Consider the following 26,036-nt stretch of genomic DNA (forward strand, 5'->3'; position numbering starts at 1 on the left):
TTCTCTAACTGATATGGAGTGGGTCTGGTTAAGGACAGTTACATAGTCTTTTGTCATAGATTATTTTCTCGGGTCCCCATGGAAAAGATTCCTGAATGTTTTGTACCCCATATGTTTAATATTTTCAAATGTGAAGTGAAATTCAGGTTAAAGCAGTCCTCAAGGATTCTTTGAGATACCCCTCACCCCTGTATTTTCTCAGTATGCCAAAAAGTTGGAAGGTGTTTGTGAAATCACAATAGTGGAGGACTCATGAGGGCATGTAGACAGTTTCTCTGCAGTGTCTGTGCAAAGGCTGAGCAGTGAAGGTGTCTAGACAGCTTTAGTGAGATTTAGGACCAGTAGAAGTTTCATGACACAGCCACAAGGGGCTCTCTCTCTTTCATTTGTTGGCTCACACAGTTCAGCTGTACATATATAACCTTCAAGGCAAAGTGTTTTTAACCAATTCTACTGGCAAATAAAGCATGGGAAAGTTGCTCTCACTTCTGATGACTTTTCCGACTACCCAAGGAGAAGCACCATCAGCACATAAGACTTGCAATAATGCAGAGTGGACAGAAATTTAAGCCTGGTGATGTTAGAAATACTGTTGAAAAGTAATGTGTGAGCCCCAGGAGGCAGCAGCTGTAGCAGTGTGTTACTGTCACTCGGAAAAGATGACTACCTTTTCTCCTGCCAGAACTGGAGGCACGGACTTGTAGGCTCCTAAGGTACTGTTTAATCTGCATGAACTACTGTCTCGGACTGATCTAAAATGGTGCATAATACAAAATATTGCTTATGCCTTAAAGATAAGGCAGCTAAATCTATGTGAATATGTGTTTGGACTCTGAATCCATTTGGCTACAGGTAGCAAAGCTATCGTGTGGTGGACAGCGGTAATCTGTGCAGATTAATCATTCTTATAATGTGTGTAATGCATATCAGATGTGCTTTATAGAGACACATGGGGAGGGCTTACAGAGAAAGGAAGGGGACTTTACAGAGCGCATAGGGGGAGCTTTACGGAGACACATGGAGGGCAATTTATACTCACTTTTCCATGAAAGTGCCAGTACAGTGACTGACGGCTACTTTGCAAATCCCCGCTTAAATAGTGTGTATTTGCAAAGGGGACGTACACTCTGTGAGCATGACTGCGACATGGGTGAGGCTCCTGGGTACATATACAACTTACAGACTACATATCTCCAACATATTTCTAAGACGGCGTCTGGCCAAGTCATTGGCTGTGCTACCTCCCCCCATTTAACTTTTGTTTTACTTTGCATTTTTTGTTTAGTATTTTTCTTGTTTGTTTTGTTTGCTATGTTCTGACCTGGTCTGAAGCCTCCAGTCTTTATTTTTAACATCACTAATTTTTCCAGTTTGACCGTTGGGATGTCCATATTTGGGTCTCTCCCTAACCCACCCAGGCCATGCCCCTCACCACTTGGGCGTACTGCAGCGTTAGACATCCTTATTCTGCCTTTGTAAAATCGGAACTTGGATGTCCAGGCAATATGGATGTCTTAATGCATGTTTTCAATGTCAAAAAGAATAGAGCTTCTAAAATAACCACAATACTGTGGAAAAGTAGGTGCTGTCTACTGGTAATGCATCCTTTTATGCATGTTTAAACCCCCCGCCACACACCCCCAAAATGTTCCACAGTACTCAAGTTGCTGATAAAACGACCTTCCAAAATGTGAAAATTGCATCTGGCCAAAAATAAGGGGACTTTTTCACTCGTCCTTTCCTCATTTAGCAAAGAAATACACTTGAGAATATTTTCCTGGCTTTAGCTACTGAGCTAGGCAAGGAGAAGTGTTTGGAACAAATGACAAAATACCATGGAAAACTCTGTTTCCTGGAAAGCACAGAGAGATACTTTTAGAAGCTCAGCTTGTGGCAGTCCTACATTTGAGCTCATAAAGGCTTCCTGAAATGTTCTGTCTCTACCACTTAAATGAAACATGTAAAATTAAAAGTCAACAGAAGTTCTAGGAGAGACTTTGCTACTAGAATTTCTTCAGAACACTCTCGTATTTTTATCAGTTCAGTTCAAGAAAAGGAACAGAATTCAGGAACATGGTCTTGAATATATGTAGTTAATCTAAAAAGCAAGGTCTTGCTGCAGCCTGTGTGGAATAGAATGGAGTGTTAAGGCAGGAGGAGACTCCAGAATGGAGAATTAACAGGAACGATGAGGTAGTGATGGTGAGAAATCCAGAAATGCAGAGGAGTGAGATAAATGAAAGACAAGCTAAGATGTCAAATAAAGAGGAGGAGCAAAGGAAGAAAAAAGACCCAGAGATGAAGGAATTAACAGTGAGCTCTTCACTTATTTGGAAATAGATTCATATGCTGGGTTCCACGAGAGGGAAAGATTACCCAAGCGAAAATTCACAGTTAAAGAGCAATGATAGATAATTCAGCCATAACTAGTATAAAGGAGTCATCTACTGCTATCACAGAAATTAATTGCATACAATACTATGCCAAAAAAAAAAAAATTACTACTGGGAGAATTGCTATAAGCAAACAAGGGAAGAGGAAAAAGAAAAAGATAGAAACATAGAAAGTGATGGCAGATAAGGGCCAAGGCCCTCAAGTCTGCCCACACCAATGACCCTCCCCTACCTCCCTTTGCGAAGAGATCCCACCTTTCGATCCCATTTAGCTTTAAAATCAGGCACACTGCTGGCCTCAATCACCTGTATCAGAAGACTATTCCATCGATCCACCACCCTCTTGGTGAAGAAGTATTTCCTGGTGTCGCCATGCAATGTCCCTCCCCTGATTTTCCATGGATGCCCTCGTGTTGACATGGGTTCCTTGAAGATACGGCATGTGAGGTATTTGAATGTTTCGATCATGTCCCCCCTCTCCCTGCGTTCCTCTAGGGAGTAGAGCTGCAATTTATTCAGCCATTCCTCATACGGGAGATCCCTGAGCCCTGTGACCATCCTTGGAAAAAAGAAATGTACTGAAAGAAAAAAAATCATTATGAGTAGACATGTCCCAACTAGACGAATATCTGAAAGCATCATGATCAGTAAATGAGAGATCAAAAACGTTAAATTGACAGAAGACCTTAAATGTAGATGTTCCAAAAAGAAATTAAAATTAGAGGCTGAAATGTATAAACTGGAGATACTGAAGAAAACCAGAAAAGAGTTATGAAAACTGTCTAGAAAGAATCCAAAATAATTCTACAGGGAACTGGGAAATGGCATAATTTCTGCGCAAACACCAGAAATTGTACCAAAAAAGGTAGTAGTCAATGGAGATGGCTCTGAAGAAAGGGATGTTACCAGTAGTATGCCTCAACATTTGGTTCTTGGGCCTGCTCTTTTTTAACATTTTTGTAAACAATATTGCTGAAGAGCCTGCTGGTAAGATTTGCCTCTTTGCGGATGATACCAAAATCTGCAAGAGAGTAGCCATCCTTGATGGTGTGAATAGCATGCGGAAGGGTCTAGTGAAGCTTGAAGAAGGGTCTGAAATTTGGCAGCTATGATGTAATGCTAAGAAATGCAAGGTCATGCATTTGGGCTGCAAAAAACTGACAAGGGAACAGTGCCGTTTAAGGGGAGAAGAACGAGGAGCAGGACAAGGGTGTGATAGGATGTGCTGATCTAAAGCTGGCTAAACAGGTTCAAAAGGCAACAGCAAAAGCTAGAAGGATGCCAGGGTGCATAGGAAGAGGTATGGCCAGTAGGAAACAGGAGTTACTGATGACCCTTTAGAAGACTGGTGAGACCTCATTTAGACTATTGTGTGCAATGCTGGAGGCCGCACCTTCAAAAAGTTATAAAAAGGATGGAGTCAGTCCAGAGGAAGGCTACTAAAATGATCAGTGGTCTACATCATGAGGCATACAGAGACAGACTTAAAGATCTCAGATATGTATTCTTTGGAGGAAAGGCAGGAGAGGGGAGATATGATAGATACATTTAAATACCTATGTGGTATAAGATGAGTCTCTTTCATTTGAAGGAATGAGAGGGCATAGGATTATGTTTAGAGATGACAGGCTCAGGAGTAATCTAAGGAAATACTTGTTTATAGAAAGTGTGGTAGATACTTGGAATAGTCTCCTGGTAGAGGTGATGGAGACAAAGACTGTCTGAATTCAAGAAAACGGGGGATCTCTTAGAGAGAGGATGAGATAGTGGATGCTGTGGATGTGCTCATTGGAAAGGCCATTTGGCCTTTATTGCCATCATGTTTCTATTTTTCTAAATGTATTCAAGAATCCTGAAGAGTATAATTGTTAAGAATGGCTGGCTAATCTGCATGCGAGAGAATTTAGAAAAGTCAAACTTCGAAGTTCTGGAATGGACTGATGTAACAACAAAAGAGCTGGAAAACACGTTTGAAAAAGCTCCAAACTAGAAGAGCTCTGGCCTAGATGGTGTCAAAATTTTTGGCTTAACATTTGACATCACTCCTCCAAGACCTGGCAGATTGCAAAAAATCATTTGTTCAATTAACTACAATGGTCAAAACAGCAAAACATTTCATTTTCCAAAGAGAGAATTAAGTCGTGCTCCCCAAAATGACAGACCTATAACTTGTATGTACAGTCTATAAGCTACTCACTGCAATAAAAAATGTTTTGATAGCGTCCCACATTGTCAGGAACCACTGGTTTAGAGGGTCAAAATGTGAAGGGAGGAGAGTAAAATCCTGGAAACCTCTGTTTGCTGTTCTTTCACTTTTAAACCTGCCATGAAATCAATTGCTATTTGCAAAGTTGCAAAATCAGTCTCAAGGCCTCAGATAAACCAGTCCACTAATTTTAAATATGTTTGCAGTGGCATATGTGCTGCTGGAGGAGGAGCTAGCTAAGTGGGACATTTCCTCCTTAGTTCCCACCTAGAGCAACTGGTGGAAACTATTCGACTAGTGAAATTAGACTGTGCTAGACCCCTGGAGGCCTTCGTGAAGAACATAAGAATAGCCTTATTGGGTCAGACCAATGGTCCATCAAGCCAGTAGCCCATTCTCACGATGGCCAATCAAGGTCCCTAGTACCTGCTTAAACCCAAAGAGTAGCAGAATCCCAAAGAGTAACAAAAGATGCTAGAACCCCAAAGAGTATCAAGATTCCATGCAGGAATCTCAAAGAGTAGCAAGATTCTGGAACCCCAAAGAGTATCAAGATTCCATGCAGGAATCTCGAAGAGTAGCAAGATTCTGGAACCCCAAAGAGTATCAAGATTCCATGCAGGAATTTCGAAGAGTAGCAAGATTCTGGAATCCCAAAGAGTAGCAAGATTCCATGCTACCGATCCAGGGCAATCAGCGGCGTCCCCGTCTTTCTCAATAACAGACTATGGACTTTTCCTCCAGGAAATTGTCCAAATCTTTCTAAAACCAGCTACGCTCTCTGTTCTTACCACAACCTCTGGCAATGCATGTCAGAGCTCAAAACTTTTTGAAAAAGCACAGTCTTCAAGAGGGATGCTAGACAAAGAGTCAAGAGAGTGAAGGGAACAGCCTGGCATAGCTAGTGCCACAGAAGGGAGCAAGCTGCTGGTCACTGCCACACATAGGAGGGAGATGGGACGGTGGGAAGTAGGGCACAAGGTTCACTAGGACAGTGATTCCCAACCCTGTCCTGGAGGAACACCAGGCCAATGGGGTTTTCAGGCTAGCCCTAATGAATATGCATGAGAGAGATTTGCATATGATGGAAGTGATAGGCATGCAAATTTGCTTCATGCATATTCATTAGGGCTAGCCTGAAAACCCAATTGGCCTGGTGTTCCTCTGCACTAGGAAACCTTGTAGCCACCCTGATACTTCCCTTAGGACAGTGGTTCCCAACCCTCTCCTGGGGGACCACCAGCCCGTCAGGTTTTCAGGATAGCCCTAATGAATATGCATGGAGCAGATTTGCATGCCTCTCACTTCCATTATATGCAAATCTCTCATGCATATGCATTAGGGCTATCCCAAAAACCCAACGGGCTGGTGGGTTGGGAACCACTGCCTTAGGGATTTCTCAGTTTATATCCTCCCTCCCAATAAATTCCCTACCAGAATGGCTGAAAACGATAACTACCTAGGGGGGAAGAGTAAAAAAGAGATGGGGGGGGGGGGGGTGGCCTGATCCCACAAGCTAATAAAGATTCCTGTGTTGTAGGTTACAGGGCGAGAGTTTACTAAGAGATTCGGCTGCTGCGCCCGCTGCCTTCTGGTCCTTCGGTTGCAATCCGAGGAGGGCCGTTGCACGGTGGTACTTGGGGGAGGGAGGAGGGCTCCGCCCGTTGCATTGATGTATTTGCAATCTCGGGCTTCCATGGTTATTTGTAGCCCTGGTGGGGCTCCGCCCACTGCACTGTCCGGCCCGGTGCTGCACTGACAGCGCCGGATGTGTTCTGTTGGGTTCGGGCCTCTCCCTGGGCTCGGGAGATGCACCGAGACTGATGATCAAAGCTTTCGGGTAAGCCACAGGGAATATGCACAAGAAATGTGCTTGCAAATCCGTCATTCGGAATATCCGGAAAACCCGGCTGTGCGCAGACATTGCAAAGCAAAGCACGGAGCTTCCCAAACCAGACCTGCTTGAGTTTTCAGGATGTCCGGGATGAATATGCATGAGACATTTGCATATTCTGTGCCTAAAGTGTCTGCAGGTTTATCTCGCTCATGGTCACCTTGCATTTCCCCTCAGGACTGGCCCCACCCTTGGGCAGGACTAGGCAGTTGCCTAGGGCTGCTTGGCTTGTGGGGCTGGGTGCCAAAGAGTAGCGGCTGTGGTTCTCACCCCAGTGCTCAGAACACACAGATAGGCAATCATGTTTTCAGGAGGCATGCAAGTGATAAATTTGCATACAATGGTGATAGTGCATGCAAATTTATCTTATGCATATTAGTTGTGAGTACCATGAAAACCCATTTTGGCCTAGTCCTGAGAACTGAGTTGAGAGCCCCTGTTCCAAGAGGATGTGGTAAGAGCGGTTAATGTAGTAGCTGGTTTAAAAAAAGGTTTAAACAAGTTCCTGGAGGAAAAGTCCATAGTCTGCTATTGAGACAGACATGGGAGAAACCATTGCTTGCGCTGGGATTGGGATTCTGAAATTGCATTATTCTTGAGATTCTGGAATGTTGCTATTCTTTGGGATTCTGCCAGAAAGAGGAAGCTAAGAACATAAGAATTGCTGCTGCTGGGTCAGACCAGTGGTCCATGGTGCCCAGCAGCGGCCCTCTGGTCTAAGACCAGCACCCTAACTGAGACTAGCCCTACCTGCGTACGTTCTGGTTCAGCAGGAACTTGTCTAACTTTGTCTTGAATCCCTGGAGGGTGTTTTCCCCTATGGCAGACTTCAGAGCTAGATGGATCATTGGTCTGACCCAGTATGGCTGTTAAGAAATAACAGAAGGACTTTTTCAAACTATCCAGCACTCAGATTATTCTGAAATGGGCAGTGTTGAGGTGATCTTGATGTTTGGGGAACCCAAGAGGCCTTGAAAGTTAAAATTGGGGTATAGGCCTAGGGGAAGGGACTTGTATACTGCCTCCTTGTGGTTACACATTCAAAGCAGTTTACATATATACAGGTCCTTATTTTGTACCTGGGGCAAAGGTGGATTAAGTGACTTGCCCAGGGTCACAAGGGGCAGCGCTAGGATTGATGCTAGGCAAGGCTGAAGGTTGGTCTAGGCCAGACATGGGCAACTCCGGTCCTCGAGGGCTGGAATCCAATCAAGTTTTCAGGATTGCCCCCATGAATATGCATTAAAAGCAGTGCATGCAAATAGATCTCATGCATATTCATGGGGGCAATCCTGAAAACCTGATTGGATTACAGCCCTTGAGGACCGGACTTACCCATGTCTGGTCTAGGCCATTCTCAATCCAGTCAGGTTTTCAGGCTATCCACAACAAATATTGATGACAAATTTGCATGTATTGAATCCTTTTATATGCAAATCAAACTTACGCATATTCATTGTGGATAGCCTGAAGACCCAACAAGTCTAGTGCAGTGGTTCCCAACCCTGTCCTGGAGGACCACCAGGCCAATCAGGTTTTCAGGATAGCCCTAATGAATATGCATGGAGCAGATTTGCATGCCTCTCACTTCCATTATATGCAAATCTCTCTCATGCATATTCATTAGGGCTAGCCTGAAAATCCGACTGGCCTGGTGGTCCTCCAGGACAAGGTTGGGAACCAGTGGTCTAGTGTGCTTTGAAAGACTACACAATTACATCTTATGTTGCATTGACATCCACTTTAGATAGATTGTGAACCCTCCGGGACAGATAAGGAAAATGCTTGAGTACCTGATTGTAAAACCACCATTGATAGGCGGTATATAAAAACCTAATAAACTAAACTAAAACACAGAGGGCCTCCAGACATGGCCCCCAGCTGGGGACTTCCCAAACCCGGACAAAACTGCTGGGTTATGGAAATCCCTCTGGGCATCCGGACAGTCCTCTAAAAAGAGACCTGGTGAAGAGAGGGGAGATCCTGTGAGACATGCTGGGGGGGGGGTATACTCATTTCTCCAGCTGTGGGTCTCTCTTTTGATCACCTTGTCATTGTGTGTCACTGTCTAGTTCCCTCTCTGTGTTAGCTGCGAGGATGAACTCTGCAATCTCACTTTGCCTGGTATGGTCCCCTCCATGGGAGTGAAAGACGAATTCAGTAGTTCAGACCCTGCGTCCCCCACTTTTTTAATGCCGCCTCACTGCCCTGTTGACATTTTCCCTTGCCAGACTCGGAATGAAAGCTGAGGAAATTCGGCAAAGGAAGAGAGGGATCAGAGCTGAAAATGGAGATCGGTCGAGGCATAAAGGGAAAGAGAAAAGCAAACAGAGGGTCGGCCGAGCTGGCAGCGGAGAAAGCGAGGATGTCCCTTTGGCCTCACACAAGCAGCGGGCTGAGAGGAAAAAGTCCATGGCAAAGCTGGAGGAAGAGACGGCCACTGTCGTAGCACTGCAGGTCTTGTTCCCTTATCTGCTGGCAGGACTGGGAATGGTTTTGGCTGGAATGGTGTTGGATTTGGTTCAGGTAAGAGTGAAAAGCTCTTTAGACCGTACAGTTGATAGCTGATTGAACCCATGAACCAACTTTTTAAATTTATTAGGATATATTTTATCACCTTTTTGATTAAATTCACACAAAGGGGTACACAGCCAATCTAACCCAGTCATAAACAGTGATGGCACACGGTATAGTCCAGTACTGTTGTTTACAATGTCAACAAAATATACCTGAAAACCGTGTGGCACTGAGCAGATATACCACAGCCAATGGAGATTGAAACCTCTTACAGTTAAGACTCATTTATTTGCTCCAGAGCCGGGCTCCAGGGCATCTTCAGCGAAGCCACCCAGGGGAAGTGAATTTGGGCTTCTCTGAAGTGTTATGGAAGTGGATCTCTAAAGTGTTTGGGATCAGCAGGTTCTTTTAGGATTTGCAGGCACAGTTCCTCCACCTTTTACCTGTGCTACTTCTCACAAAAAGCGTTCATATAATTTGCATATTATTTCTGCTGGGCATCTCTCGTTAAGAAAAAATTGTTCCCATCATAGTATTTTTGTACTGTGGTGTCGGAGCTTTTTGCATTGTACCCTCAGTCCATTTACCCCATGTTGCACCCCCTCCCAATGTACTCTGTCCATCCATTACTAGGGCACTCTCTGGAACCTTGTGATTCTAGTTATCATTGTGTGTTGACTGACCTTTTCCTCTGGTGGCTGTGAACGCAGCTACAACAGCATCACCAGGGAGTGGAAGACCCAAATAAGACCTTCCACGTGGCAGTGCCGCTAAACCACCAAAATGACCCACTTCTGCTGCTTTATTTAATCCAAATTCTCTAGGTATTCTCTACCCATAGAACTCCAATTAATATGTTAATACTAAAGTATTCAGGTATTCATAACCCATAGAACTCCAAGTAGAACGTAAGTTTCCCATTTAGATTATTGTAAAATATTCAGACTCATTGTATTGTAAAGTATGCAGAATTATTGTATTGCATTAAGACCTCTTGTAATTCGCTGAATGTCCGCCTTCTTACCATGTTAACCGCCTAGAAGCCGCCTGACTATGGCGGTATAGAAAAATAAAGTTATTATTAGTAGTAAATCTTGGGAAAATGATAACTTCTGAGATTAAGCCAGTGTTGCTATGCTCTGCCTCCTGTCCACACTCCAGCTACTGGGTGTGGTCATTGTTTAGACCGGTGGGGTGTGTATACACATGTCCGCATGTGTCTTCGCTCAGCTATGTCTCAATGCACTTTGTTCCGGGTTTTGAAAAGCCTCCTCAAATCGAATCAGGCAGAGTACATTTATTTATTTAAAAATTTATATACCGCATACGACTGTGCGGTTTCCATATCACATACATAAAATCTTGTTTCCCTGCGATTTCCACATATAACATAGACACTTGTTTCCATGTACAAAGCTCACAACATATTGTTTGCACTGTGTTGCATTTTGTTCCTCCCGTTGTCTATTTAAACAACATGTGCTCACTGGAGAGGAGGTCACCCTGCCCTCAGCAGGCGGATATTGAAAAGTGTGCCAGCAGCCTTCTGCACATCTGTAATTAATGGTCTCTGGCATTTGTCTCCAGGATCTGCTAGTACCTGGAGCTTATTCAGGGATTTTAAATACTCACAATAAAGAAATCTGTGTATTGTAATACAAACGTTCAATAAATTTATTGTATAAATATAGCACACCACAAGTAAATGCACAATCTCAATCTCCAAACATACAATCCCACAAAAAAAAACAAACCCCACCTTACAAACATGAAAAACCAACCCAAAAGTTACAGTCCCAAATAGGGATATTCTTATGGTCCACAGATGTCCAGATGGTTTAATTGCCAAATTGCAGATGACAGTCATCACAAGGAAAAAGTCCATAGCAATATAGTGCAATCATAGTCAGTCTTCTGTTGAATCAAATTAGAACCAGTCTTGCTCTACACCAGACTGTGTTTCACAAAGAGCGTCATTGGGAGACAAGATTCTTTGTGTTAGGTTCTGCGGGTCTGTTGACCTAAAATCAATTGTAATATCTCATAGTAAACTTTATCATATCAAATATACCCTAGCAGAATGAATAACTTAACACACACCTTAAAAAGGTTATATATGGCTACCACCGACATAGGCAAGCAGGCTGGCTGCCTGTCTTCTAGAAGGCAACATTAGATAGATGGTCTCAAGCATGCCTAACATTTAGGAAGCTTATTCAGGGATGCCAGACTGGAGAAGATATTGATCTAGCCCAGCTCCTGGTATATGCATCTGTCACCTCTCCTCCAGCCATTCATTGTACAGGGGGAGCTCCATCTTTATCATTTTGTTCACCTTTCTCTGAACCTTTTCTAGTCCTGCTGTATCTTTTTAAGGTGGCCACATCATAGATTGATATGGCGGTATGACGATATTCTCAGTTTTATTGTCTGTTCCTTTCATTTCTAAGATTTGATTTGCTTTTTTGACACTAGCCTGAGTATTTTCAACATATTGTCCACACTAGAAGGCCCTTTTCCTGATCGGTGATCAGCCATGCATTATGTGCCAATAGAAAAGATAATTCTTTCCCTTCGCAGTTGTCCACATTAAATTTCATCTGCCATAGATATTTTTATGTATTTAGTTATTTAAAAATGTATAGCCTGCATATCCACCAATTCTATGCGGGTAACAATATAACATACATAATAAGTTAATATATGGTATATACATTTTTATATAAATAAATAATAAAGTAAAAATAAATAACATACAATCAATGACACAAAACATCAAAAAAACAAATTACATAATATCAACAGTATAAAAAAGGCTACTAATACTATACCCACATACCCATCTGCAATTAAAAACGCACAAAAATAATAAATATTACAATTGAACAAAAAAAAGACCTTGGTAAAACTTCTCTATAGAATCACAAACAGCCGTCGCCTCTACAAATCGAGAGTCAGTCTCCTGGTCTTCAAGGTGCTCCTAAGTGTGAAATAATGTGTTGTGTGAATTTGTTCCTTGTTGCTCCTTTTCTACATCTTTTTATAAATATTAACAGCTCCCTGGGGCCCTTCACCTTTCATCTCTCTCGAGGGCATGGGCTGTTCATGAGCTGTTTATCTTCTATACACCATCTTCCCCAGGATAGAGTTAATCATATATAGACTTTATGATGTTCTTATAGATATCTGTGTAACACACTATAAAAGTTTATGTTGACTGAAAGGACATGGCCTGCTGGACTTTCTCCTCTTAGCAGTGCTTTGTAAGTCATTGCATGGGAGACTTTTATACCCCCCCAAGCATGGACAAATGTCAAGTGAAACAGACAGCCCTAGCTAGCAATCAAGAGGGGGCAGATAGGAAGATTCTCATTCAATCTCTCCATCCAAAAGATCTGTCAGGTATAGTCCTTCCTCACCTTGAGAGGGTACTTGCTGGGGTGTGTTTGCTGACATGCTTTTAGAGAACTTGAGTTTAAATGTATAGGATTGCACGATTACCTCATTTTGAAACTTTTGTGGTTACTGTGTAAAGGTAGCATTATATGATGACCCACTTTCCAGGTATATTACATTACATTACATTACATCAGGGATTTCTATTCCGCCATTACCTTGCGGTTCAAGGCGGATTACAAAAGGTTAGTTTAAGGACAGAATTACAATGAATAAAGAATTACCATGAATAAAGAATTACAGTGTTACTGAATGACAGACTTATATGAATTGTAGAGAATAGCTAGAGAGATAATATGAAGATCTTGAGGGTTTTTAGTGGTCGTGTTGTTATTTCTGTTTTAGGAATTTCTTGAAAAGTGTGGTTTTTATTTCTTTTCTGAACGTCTTATAGTCTGGGGTGGTCATCAGAAGGTTGGAGATTTGGTTATCCAGTCTTGCAGCTTGTGTGGCTAGGAGGTATATGAGGATTTATTTATTTATTTATTTTTTTTTTTTTTTGGGGGGGGGGTGGAAGTTTAAAGAAAGAAGTCTCTACCAAAAAGAACTACATTTAAGCAGCAGATGTACCGGCAACAAAATTGAAACAAAGATAAGTTCTGGTCACTGTTAGTTCAGTTGCATTAAGCACTTTATATATGTTTTTTGCACGAAGCATTTAGCAGTATATAATTTTGAAAAAATAGCAGCATGCAAAAAGTTTGATAAAAGATACTCCATTCTTGAGAAGGTTGATTTAAAACTCTATGATTAATCAGCGCAGGCGTCTGAGAGCTTAGTTGCATATATATTTATTTACATATATTAATGACAATTATCAAGTTTATCAAGTTTATTAACACAATTTGATTAATCGCCTATTATAATCACTAAGCGATGTACATAACAAAAATTTTGTGTAGAAGTCCTGATGGCATGCTAGTTTGTTGACAAAGAGGTCTATTTCCATTGTTGATTGCTCATTATTTTGCATATGGCCATTTGTGTAGTGATCTAGTATTGTTCATATGAGTATAATTTCTTATTATATCAATAGACCCATCTATAGGGGTCCCAGCCCCCCCCCCCACTCCCAACATGGTTCAGACTCTCTCCCCTTCTCTCTCTGAGGGACTCTTTCTCCCTCCCAAAGCTCCCTCTTTCTCAGAAATAGAGTGACCCAGGGTAAGTCACTTTTATCCCACTGTGCCTGAGCTTTCATTCCAGACTCTGTCATTGATTCTCTTTGAACACAGAGTGTGGGCTTCCAAGAGCACAGAACTACCTTAAACAAAGTCCTACTTCAGGTACTCTTATCTGGCCTTTGGAAAGCAGCTGATAGTTGAAGTGATGACAGCAGATAAGAGAATGCTTCTCTCAAGCTGATTGGCTGAACGCAAGTTGTTTTTTTCCCTCTTAGATCCTTTGCATGTACAGAGACAGAACCTGCGCACACAAACACGCCTAGAAGGGCGAGACAGACAGGTGGGCTTCTCATCCACCCCATACTATTGTGTGCTTTGCTTTTTCCTGATGCCACCTGAGCAAGATCCTTAATCTGTGGCTTATGCTGCGGCCTCCTCTTCACTTTTGCCAAAAGAAGACTCAGAAGCTAGTAGAAAGAAAGTTGGTCATTGTAGGTTCCTGGAACCATGACGGAAGACTTGGCATTTAAGAGGCAAGAAACAGCATCCTGACAGCTGAATGCAGTCTTATCTGCAGAATTTGGTGTCAAGGGCAAAGACAGAAGAATGTCATACACCCTGAAAAAGTCATTCACAATTTAACATCCTTCACTGTTGAGCTTTAACATCCGAGGCCAGGCAGGTCCATTCTATTTTCTCTGTGTGGGTTGGGTCTTTTTTTGTTCTATTTCTAGTTATTGGAAAAGTGTTTGAGCAGACATCTTAAGAATGTTCTTCTTTTTGAAAGAAGGTCATAAATTGTGTGCACGATAATAAACCAGCTTCGGTCATATGGGTAACCAGTTTCTGCTCGCTTTCAAGGACCTTCTATGGCTCTCATTTGTTTAGGTCTTGAAGAAAGTTTCCACAGTTGGTGTCCTTGTTCATTCCTCCCTGAGAGGGGCAAAAAAGAGGAAAACCAGTTCTATTGGAGGAGCTACCTTACCTTTCGTGTCCTAGAGGACCGAAGACGCCCATGTTTTCCTTTTCTACCTATTGAGCATGGGTTAAGAGCATCTGGTCATGGTGGTCACAAAGCTGGAATTGGAATTCTGTTATCATGGAAGGAAGCTGAGAGGTTTCACCTGCAAGCTGACCAAGTCTCCCAATGGATTCCTTCTTGAGACATCCTGCACCATTGCCTCTCAGATTTTCGTGCCGTTCCTTTTGGCCGGTTTGGGGATGGTGGCTGCAGGTTTGTTGATGGACATCATCCAAGTACGTACTGACATCTTCCTGCTATGCTCTTTTCCACCGTGAAGCTGTGAACCGGATTGTCCTTGAACTCTGTAGGATTGCATTTGTATAATACAACAGGGAGGTGTCTGTTGCGACATTTCTGTTTTTCTGCAGCTTGCCTGGTGAAGGACACACTGTCATTCTCATTTCTAAAGCAGATTTCAAGAAGAAGCTTCTTGGTGCAGGAAATATATCTTTCCATTGTATTTATCATTTATAGTTTAATCATTTTTAGTCTGTCTAAATCTAAGATGGATTACTAAAATACATGCACAAGTTAATTTCCGGATGACATCTCGCACTACAACATGGAGGGATCCATTTACTAAGGCATGCTAATCGATATAGCGTGTGCCAAATCGGTTTGCATGCCTTAGTAAAAGGACCCCAGAATTCCTTTAATGGTCCAGCCTGTAAGCCTGACTATTTTCAAACTCTTTGCCCAGGTTCACGGGCTTTCTGCTAAATTTTCAAGGGGAAACACTGCGCTCACTAACCCTTGCAGAATAGCCCTGGCTACAAAGTATCTCTAGAATTTTGCAGCTGTTTTGTACGTGAATAAAACTTCACTTGCAAATCACGCAAATAAGCTTGATAATACAATTTACACGTTACTTTTCAATATCCACCAAGAAAATTGCTCTCTTCAAGACTCGGAACCGGATTCACTTGAGGCTTTTCTTCCATGACATGTCCCTGGGGGAAGAGCTTACTGAATCAGGCCATGAGGAGAGGGCTGCAGGAAGGCACAGGGTCATCTTTCTTCTGTGGTAATTCTCCAAATACGCCCCAGCTTTGCTTCTCAAACTAGAACTTGTTTACAAACTTGATAAAATTCCTCTCATGTCACTTTAGTTCTTAAAAGCTAATTAACTTTTTACAGTTTACATCATTTTGGTTTTATCAGTCCTCATGAATATGAATTTTTTTAAAGTTAAAATTAGCTGTATGCCACTTTGACCTATTTTTAGGGATTATGTGGGTTATAAATGTCAGAGTAGATTAGATTTTATTGTTCATTGTGGTATACTTCTCTTGAAATTGTATTTAAAAGTTTACTAGTTTCTGAAAACCTAAACAGATTACAATTTACCTATAAAATCACATTTAACATTTAAAAAAGAAACAAAAGAAAAAGCACATATATAAAATTAAATTAACAAATAAATGCTGTCTTTTACAAAGCTATGGTAGAGGTTTCTACTGCGGGCTGGTGAGGTAAATGCTCCATGCTTATATGGCAGAGCATTTACCTTGCTGGCCCACGGTAGAAGCCTCTACCGTGGCTTTGTAAAAGGAGCCCCAAGTTCCCTTTATTTAAATATCAAGCAAAACAGTTCTCCAGTTATATGGAAAGCTCATACCAGCAAACACAGGGATGCCTCAAAGTGATTGTATAATCTTAAACTGGCAATAATACCAAGGAAAGGCTTGTGGGCAGTGCCAGGATGGTCTGGGGCAAAGTCAGTGTGGCCCTGGAAGTTATCCAGGAACCAAACATGTCCATGCAAATAACTGCAGGTAACCATCCTGTGTCATTCTTTAGTGTCTGTCTCAAACGCAGTCCTTCTACACCAGCATTCTTCAGTGCAAGGCTTGAGGATCACTGGCTGGGCCCATTCATACTCTGATTCTTCCCTCTCTCCTTAAAGAATGACACGGGGATGGTTTCCATGATAACCATGGAGATGGGGACAACTGTCCCCATGTAATTCTTTATGGTAATTGTTAGGTTCATATGTAAGCCAAGTATAGGACAATTGAGCCATTGTGACATCACCGATGAGTTTGGCTCTAATGCATTCATGAAATGAGACATGACATCACAATCTCAGCTCTGGAATGTTGCTACTATTTTAGTCTCTGCCAGGTACTTGTGACCTGGGTTGGCCACTTTTGGAAACGGGATCATAGTCTTGATGGACCTTCGGAGAATGACATGGGGACAGAATTTGTCCCCATCCCTGCAGATAACCACAGGAAACCATCCTGTGCCATTCTTTAGTGTCTATCTCAACCTCAATCCTTCTATACCAGCATTCTTCATTGCAAAGCTTGAGGATCAGTGGTTCAGCCCATTCATACTCTGATTCTTCCTTCTCTCCTTAAAGAATAACATGGGGATGTTGTTCCCGTGTCATTCTCTATGTTTGGGCAATGAGGACCACTTAAAAAGTAGTCCTAGTTATGCGCATATGATATTGTATATTGGCATAATTTCTGGGTACCACCGGCCATGGATCAGCATTGAATATACTGGACTAATTTAGCTGGTGGCAGTGAGAATTTTAAGAAGCACTCATTGCCGCTGGCTAAATAATGACCTGGATAATTTCAAGGAGTCGTTCTCTGGGGATGGTCTGGGCAGTCCTTCAGAGTACACATGCGTTCTGCGTTTTAGAAAGTGCACACCTATTCAGGACAATTTTCCCGTGGGTGCTTTTCCTTTCCTGCCAGGCTTCTCAAAGTTAGCACATTGTAGAACACCACTAACACTTTTCATCCTCTATACTGCAAGTTTCAACTAGGATTCAATGTGGTTTACAATAAGATTAATAATCAGAGGACATGAACACTGAATGAAAGTTAAGTGAGTAGAACTCTGAGTTTATAAGTTCAAGGAGAAAAGATGAGTCTTTAGTCTTTTCCTGAAGATGTAGCGCGTGCAAGGTTCAAAAACACTGTGGAGAAGATGATGGTCAAGATGCAGGCTTTATTGAAAGTACAGTCCAATAATCCAACCGCGCAGAGTTTTCGTCCAGGATTGTTTTTAGCCTTTGATCCATTAGTTTTTGCATTAGGACCTTTAGGGACCCCTGAGGAAGACAGTTTTGTCGAAACACGGACCGTGTTGGGTCCATAGTCTCCAATCACTTGGGTCCTAAGGTGGATTATTGTACTGTACTTTCAACAAAGCCTTCATCTTGAACATCATCTCCTCCACAGTGTTTTTGTTCTTGTCAGACTTCTGGTGCAAGGTTGTCATGGGTGGAGACGGAGGTCATTCCATATATTGTGGATTCACATTCAGGATGGTCGTTTTTCTTTCTTTTTACATCTGCATTACCAAAAAAATAAAATAAATACTGAGTTTCTACAGATAGAACAGCAAAAAAAAAAAACCCAAAAACTACAGAGAGATATTCTGATAGAAATCCATGTTTAGAAAGAAACAGAAAATGTAAGAAAAAGAGAACCCAGGGGATACCAGAGCCACCGCGTAACTGCCAGAAGAAATGTTAGACGTAGACAGGGACAACCAATTTTCAAGCAGTAGATTTTATGCATATAAAAATGTTTTTCTGTGGGAACTGGCTTAAGAATTACGTTCAAGAACATTGTGGTTTTGTACAAGTCTCTTGTCTTCTCACTAACAGACATATTTTCTCCATTTTCTGATCTCTTCCTTTTAGCACTGGGATGTTTTTCAGACCATAACAGAAGTTTTCATTCTGGTTCCTGCTTTAGTAGGTCTGAAAGGAAACCTGGAGATGACCCTGGCTTCTAGACTTTCCACCGCTGTGAGTATGAAGCCCTATCCCTAACCCCCACCCCACACCCTCAAGTCCTAATCCCCTCTTTTCCACAGCTGTAGAAACATAGAAGATGATGGCAGAAAAAGGCCATAGCCCAACAAGTCTGCCCACTCTAATGACCTACCCTCTTGATTTTACCTCCCTAGAGAATCCACGTGTGTATCCCATTTTCTTTTAAAATCTGGCACGCTGCTAGCCTCAATCACCTGAAGCGGAAGTTTGTTCCAATGATCAACCACCCTTTCGGTGAAGAAATACTTCCTGGTGTTGCCATTAAATTTCCCACCCCTGATTTTCAGCGGATGCCCTCTTGTGGCCGAGGGCCCTTTAAGAAAGATGATATCATCTTCCACCTCGATACGGCCCGTGATATATTTAAACATCTCTATCATGTCTCCTCTCTCTCTACGCTCCTCGAGCAAGTATAGCTGCAATTTATTCAGCCTTTCCTCTCATCCCACCCCCCACCCCCAGCATTACCACCACAACTGTTGCAGAATATGGGTTAGTTGAGGGGCCTTAGGATTTGCTGTGACTTGATTATGGTGACAAATTACTTCACAACATTAGAGTGTCGTATGTGATTAATAACTTTTATGATTATTTGATATCCAGCATTTGTGGCAGACCATCATAAGGGTGTCCAAAACCAATATTAACAATGGACATTGCATTCACAGATTTCTATTTTCTAAAGGAAATCAAAATTAAGAGTCCGTGCGTGCATTGGACCAAAGCTCAGACTGAAATAGACTCTTCCTGCCAATCTGAAGCTGCTTTCTGTCCCTGAACATATTTAGAAAGCAGCTCACTATTCAACACTTAGACTGGCCTGCGCTGTCTACTGTTTTTACAGGGCAATATTGCTAAATGGGTTATTTTGCAAGTTAAAAATACTGTGTAGTAATTATACTGATGTCACATCAAAACAATCTTCTTTTTTTTTTAAATTATTTATTAAAATTTTTCAAAAATACTTCGAAGCATTAAATATCTTGAACAGAAAGTTTGATTAAGATATGCAAATTTAAATCCTAATTTGCACAAGAAGGAAAAGAAATAACAAATATTCAATCAATCTCAAGTCCTCCAAATTATTGATCCAAAATTAATTATGAGTGAGTAAACATTAAGAAAACAAAATAGCTTAGGGGAAAATATGTAGGCTGTAACATAGGAACACACATAGTAACATAGTAGATGATGGCAAATAGAGATCCGAATGGTCCATCCAGTCTGCCCAACCTGATTCAATTTAAATTTTTTAATTTTTTCTTCTTAGCTATTTTTGGGCAAGAATCCAAAGCTGTACCCGGTACTGTGCTTGGGTTCCAACTGCCGAAATCTGTTAAGACTTACTCCAGCCCATCTACACCCTTCCAGCCATTGAAGCCCTCCCCATCCCATCCTCCCCCAAATGGCCATATACTGACACAGACCGTGCAAGTCTGCCCAGTACTGGCCTTAGTTCAATATTTAATACTATTTTCTGATTCTAGATTCTCTGTGTTCATCCCACGCTTCTTTGAACTCCGTCACCATTTTCCTCTCCACCACCTCTCTTGGGAGCGCATTCCAGGCATCCACCTCCCTCTCCGTAAAGTAGAATTTCCTAACATTGCCTTTGAATCTACCACCCCTCAACCTCAAATTATGTCCTTTGGTTTTACTATTTTCCTTTCTCTGGAAAAGATTTTGTTCTACGTTAATATCCTTCAAGTATTTAAACGTCTGAATCGTATCTCCCCTGTCTCTCCTTTCCTCTAGGGTAGACATATTCAGGGCTTCCAGTCTCTCCTCATACGTCTTCTGGCGCAAGCCTCCTATCATTTTCGTCGCCCTCCACTGGACCGACTCAAGTCTTCTTACATCTTTCGCCAGATACGGTCTCCAAAACTGAACACAATACTCCAAGTGGGGCCTCACCAATGACCTGTACAGGGGCATCAACACCTTCTTCCTTCTACTGACTACGCCTCTCTTTATACAGCCCAGAATCCTTCTGGCAGCAGCCACTGCCTTGTCACACTGTTTTTTCGCCTTTAGATCTTCGGACACTATCACCCCAAGGTCCCTCTCCCCGTCCGTGCATATCAGCTTCTCTCCTCCCAGCATATACGGTTCCTTCCTATTATTAATCCCCAAATGCATTACTCTGCATTTCTTTGCATTGAATTTTAGTTGCCAGGCATTAGACCATTCCTCTAACTTTTGCAGATCCTTTTTCATATTTTCCACTCCCTCTTCAGTATCTACTCTGTTACAAATCTTGGTATCATCTGCAAAAAGGCACACTTTTCCTTCTAACCCTTCAGCAATGTCACTCACAAACATATTGAACAGGATTGGCCCCAGCACCGAACCCTGAGGGACTCCACTAGTCACCTTTCCTTCCTTCGAGCGACTTCCATTAACCACCACCCTCTGGCGTCTGTCCGACAGCCAGTTTCTGACCCAGTTCACCACTTTGGGTCCTAACTTCAGCCCTTCAAGTTTGTTCAACAGTCTCCTATGAGGAACTGTATCAAAGGCTTTGCTGAAATCTAAGTAAATTACATCTAGCATATGTCCTTGATCCAGCTCTCTGGTCACCCAATCAAAAAATTAAATCAGGTTCGTTTGGCACAATTTGCCTTTTGTAAAGCCATGTTGCCTCGGTTCCTGTAACCCATTAGATTCAAGGAAGTACGCTATCCTTTCTTTCAGCAACACTTCCATTATTTTTCCAACAACCGAGATAGAGAGTCTAATTCTCCCTCCACCGAAACACGTCAAAATCCGTATGCATGCTACCCAGCGCCAGCACAGATAAGTCCTTTTCAGTCTTGATAAACATATGTTCAGTAGCTGAAGTTTTTTTTGTTTTTTGGCTATTTGAAGTTTTTCTCAAAAAGGAAGGGGCTGGGGCCTAGTTTTGTCTCTTTAACACTTTTTTTTCTGAGCACTTATGAAGAAGGATACAATGTATATAAGTGTTTTGATAATTTTGCTATTTTGTATTACATTATCCTTGGTGGTTACTTAGTTGTGAATTTCCCCAGTGAGTGCTGGATTTCCTGCAACTATTTTGAAGACCCTTAATTTAAAGCTTTTAACCTTTCATGGGGTGATGGGGTTTTCCTTTTTGTATCTTATACTACTAAAAGCAAAAGAAGCCAGGATCCACTTGTCTTAATGTGTAGGCCATTTGTGCATAAGAGTGCTGTAATGTTTTTTATTTTCCGGGGTTGCTGTGATGGATTTTCTGAAATACTCAAAGGGAAGGTGCAAACATTTTCTATTCATCTTTGCTTTTAGGCAAATACCGGGCAGATGGATGATACCAGGGAGAAGTGGAAACTGGCTACTTGTAACTTAGCTCTCATTCAGGTTAGTGAGCTGATTAAACTTTTATTCTACTTTTTTCCTCTTATGGTTTATGTCTTTGATTTTGGAAGCCTTGTTGTCTCAAGTGCTCCATCATCATCATCATGGCAGCCATCTTGGTCTCCCGCCTTCACGTTTGGTGTACAGAGGCCCGAAAAAGGATGGTGTATGCCACAACCAGCACCAGGAGACTGCACTTAAATGGGTAGACTCAGACTGCCCCCAACTTATCTTTCGGGCGTTTCCTTAGATCATGAAAAACAGGAAAGATTTCTACTCTGCCTGGACAGTTCTGTCCATGTTACAGTTCACTTGCTTTAATTATAGCTTATTGTAGAACATTATAAAACAGCTGGAGGCTTGCAGCTGAAATTACCCTGATTTTTATTGTCTTTATAAAACAGATTGACTTGGTGTTTCGTGACTGATGGAGTTTGACCCAAAGGTGCAGGGTGATTTCTGTCAACTCCTGTCAGTTTCCCTCAGCCACTTTGCAGTACTGGGTCTATTTTATCGACGCCTGTTCCTTATTATTATTCTGAATTATCTTATTGCCACGTCCTGTCCCCGGAGGTTAGATCCCATGTCAAATAACAGACTAACATGGTTCAAATGCTGTAAAAGAAGACTATAAAAAGGGGTAAAAGATCTTGGATTTAATATGCTGCCTTTCTTTATTCAATTTTCTATACCGTTCTCCCAGGGGAACTCAGAATGGTTTACATAAATTTATTCAGGTACTCAAGCATTTTTCCCTGTCTGTCCTGGTGGGCTCACAATCTATCTAATGTATCTGAGACAATGGGGGGGGGGGGGGGTTAAGTGACTTGCCCAGAGTCACATGGAGCAGCGTGGGTTTGAACCCATAACTTCAGGGGGCTGAGGCTGTAGCTTTAACCACTGCGCCACATACTCCCCCCCCCCCCCCATGGGTAGAACCAAAGCAGTTTGAATATATTTTATGCAGCTACTTTTTCTGTCCCCCACTGGGCTCCCAATATTGTAATGCCCTTGTATCGCTCTGTGGTATGGCCCGGACCTTGATTACTATGTGTAATTTTGTTCACTGCATCGCATAATAGATATAGCAGAATTAGAAAAGGTACAGAGAACGGTGATGAAAATGATAAAAGGGATGGGACGACTTCCCTATGAGGAAAGGCTAAAGTGGCTACAGCTCTTCAGCCTGGAGAAGAGACGACTCGGGGGAGACAGAGTGGAGTGGAACGGGTAGATGCGAGTCGCTTGTTTAATCTTTCTAAAAGTACAAGGACTAGAGGGCAGGCAATAAAGTTACTAAGTGGTACAATTTACAACAAATCGGAGAAAATATTTCTTCACTCAACATGTAATTAAGCTCTGGAACTCGCTGTTGGAAAATGTAGTGAAGGCAATTAGTTTAGCAGGGCCCATAGAACGCAATGAAATAAACTGTTTACTGTGCAGGGGTATAAGTGCGTTGGACATGGGTATTGCATGAGATAAGTAGTTTTATAAACAGCATAATACAGAGTATAGTTAGACCACCATCTATATGGAAGCGGAGCTGATGATAAGCTGAAAGAGGAGAATGAGGATGCCGTGGGATCACTCTTGAACTTAGTCTTTCTGAGCTATCTGAAAGCCAGTAATACTCAACTCTTAGCGGAAATAAATGTGGAGAACTGCTGTGGCTCCTCCTAGTTTTGCACTATTACCTGGAGCTTTTGCTTTCTTTCACTGCCGTTGCACAGAGTCATTTTTAATGTGTTGAAAAGGAGGGTTTTTTTTTTTTTTTTTAAACGCCTGTGAGGTTTTGTCCAGGCAAGCCTTGAACTGCTGCTGCATCTTCTGATGCTTTTTCCTCTTTTTCACATTTGAATTAACTCGTGCATGTCATTTTTTGAATGAGTTTTGGAGTTCACCACTGCATGGAAATGGGATAATGTGCTCATTGTGTATTTTCGCTATACTGTGGTTGCTCAGGTGGACCATGAGCAGATGTACCCATTATATCCCACATATAGGGTATGTAGGGTAGGAGGAGTGGCCTGGTGGGTAGAGCTACAGGCTCAGCACCCTGAGGTTGTGGGTCAAACCCTTCTGACCCTGGGAAAGTCACTTAATCCCCCCATTGCCCCAGGTACGTTAGATAGATTGTGAGCCTGCCAGGACAGACAGGGAAAATGCTTGAGTACCTGCATGTAAAAACTTAGACATTCTCCTTCGAGAGGCAGCATATATAAAATACATTCTTTTACGCACACAAGCTATGCCTGCCTCAGATCAGGCACTGCTTTCTGCATAGGCTTCTATATTGTAATGAGTTCTGTTGATTTGTCAATTACTTGATTTTGTTACATATGTTATTTGGGCACCTTACAGGCCATTTGGCAGTATATCAAGTGTGCTGGGGTCGGTGCTATTTAACTTATTTATAAATGATCTGGAAATTGGAACAATGAGTGAATTGATTAAATTTGCTGTTGACACTATACTGTTAAAATGCATGCGGACTGTGAAACATTGCAGGCAGACCTTGGGAAATTGGAAGGCTGGGCGTCCAAGTGGCAGATGAAATTTAATGTGGACAAATGCAAAGTGATGCACATTGGGAAGAATAACCCAAGTCACAGTTACCGGACGCTAGGTTTGTGCCCAATGTGTGGCAGCGGCCAAGAAAGCAAACAAGATGCTAGGAATTATTTAAAAAGGGATGGTTAACAAGACTAAAGGTGTTACAATACCTCTGTATCGCTCCATGGTGCGACCTCACCTGGAGTATTGCGTTCAATTCTGGTCTCCATAGCTCGAGAAAGATATAGCGGTGCTAAAAAAGGTTCAAAGAAGAGCGACCAAGATGGTAAAGGGGATGGAACTGCTCTCGTATGAGGAAAGGCTAAAAAGGTTAGGACTCTTCAGCTTGGAAAAGAGACGGCTGAGGGGAGGGAGATATGATTGAAGTCTGCAAAATCCCGAGTGGAATAGAACGGGCACAAGTGGACCAATTTTTCTCTCCATCAGAAATTACAAAGACTAGGAGACACTAAATTAAACTGCATGGAAATACTTTTAAAACCAATAGGAGGAAATATTTTTTCACTGAGAATAATTAAGCTCTGGAACGCTTTGCCAGAGGATGTGGTAGGAGCGGATAGCGTAGCTGGTTTTAAGAAAAGTTTGGACACATTCTTGGAGGAAAAGTCCATAGTTTGTTATTAAGACATGGGGGAAGTCTGTTATTGAGAAAGACACGGGGGAAGTCACTGCTTGCCGTGGATCGGTTGCATGGAATATTGCTAAACCTTGGGTTTTAGCCAGGTAGTAGTGACCTGGATTGGCCACTGTGAGAACGAGCTACTGGGCTTGATGGACCATTGGTCTGACCCAGTAAGGCTATTCTTATGTTCTTATGTTTTCTGTTCGCAGGTACAGGCCACTGTGGTGGGGCTCTTAGCTGCTCTTGCTGCAGTTATTCTGGGATCACTGTCGAAAGGCTATGTGCGATTGGATCAAGCCGCGGTGCTGTGTGCCAGCAGTGTCACCACGGCCTTCATAGCTGCGCTGTCCCTTGGTAAGCTCTGTACAGCATCCGACAGATTTGTGATTGATGGGGACTTGCTATCTCTGACTAGAGCATGCGTGCTTCTTGCATCTCTGCCTCCTGTTGGTTTGGTCTGTCTTCCTGTTCTCATCTTCCCCCCTTCCACCGTAAAATAGTATTTCTCCTTGGAAGGCTGAGGGGCTCAGGGCAGCTGCAGGAACTGGCATAGGCTGTCTGCCGCCAACCCTGGAGCCTCCTTTCTGCTGCGCCGTGCACTTGTAGAAGCAGGAAATATGTCAAAAGGAGGCGGGACACAGAAAAGAGCAGACTCTGGGATTGGTGGCAACTGACCTATGCAAATTGCTGCTGTTGCCCTGAGCCCTGTACAGAAAAACTGTTTAAGGTGGGAGGGAGAGTTGGAGTAGGGTACCAGGCGTCCGGACTTACCCGGACATGTCTTCTTTTTAGAGGGCATGTCCAGGCGTCTGGATGACTTTTCAAAATCCTTTATCCGGGTTTTGAAAAGCAGATCGCATAGGGAGGGGCATACCTCCCGACGAGCAGGCTGAAGGGGTGGGTATAATGGGCAAGGATGGGTTGAACTGGGCGGGCCTGGGGGGAGGGTCCATGGGACATATTGGGTTGTGGCCTCTAGGGCCATAGGACCCTGTACGTCTGCCCCTGTTGCCCCTGCTTAAGGCCATCCCTGTACAGGAAATGCACCTTTAACTTTAGAGGACATG

The 26,036-nt window shown here is 42.5% G+C and overlaps 1 protein-coding gene across 3 annotated transcripts in view; it reads left to right on the top strand.

Moving 5' to 3' along the window:
• Window positions 1-564: 564 nt before the first annotated feature.
• The window catches only part of LOC117351418 (solute carrier family 41 member 1-like), a 38,605-nt gene continuing 13,133 nt past the window's right edge, over window positions 565-26,036 (top strand). Inside the window, exons 1-5 of one of the 3 annotated variants that reach the window (XM_033926669.1) lie at window positions 565-713; window positions 8,725-9,019; window positions 18,282-18,389; window positions 21,702-21,773; window positions 25,179-25,323. In XM_033926669.1, coding sequence (XP_033782560.1) covers window positions 8,732-9,019; window positions 18,282-18,389; window positions 21,702-21,773; window positions 25,179-25,323 — 613 coding nt within the window. In that variant the 5' untranslated portion in view covers window positions 565-713; window positions 8,725-8,731. Of the gene's footprint in view, window positions 714-6,227; window positions 6,440-8,724; window positions 9,020-18,281; window positions 18,390-21,701; window positions 21,774-25,178; window positions 25,324-26,036 lie in introns of those variants that run through there. The other 2 variants (XM_033926670.1, XM_033926668.1) reach the window with 2 other exon arrangements.

Source organism: Geotrypetes seraphini, chromosome 17, assembly GCF_902459505.1.
Source record: "Geotrypetes seraphini chromosome 17, aGeoSer1.1, whole genome shotgun sequence".
In the NCBI taxonomy this organism is placed as follows: domain Eukaryota; kingdom Metazoa; phylum Chordata; class Amphibia; order Gymnophiona; family Dermophiidae; genus Geotrypetes; species Geotrypetes seraphini.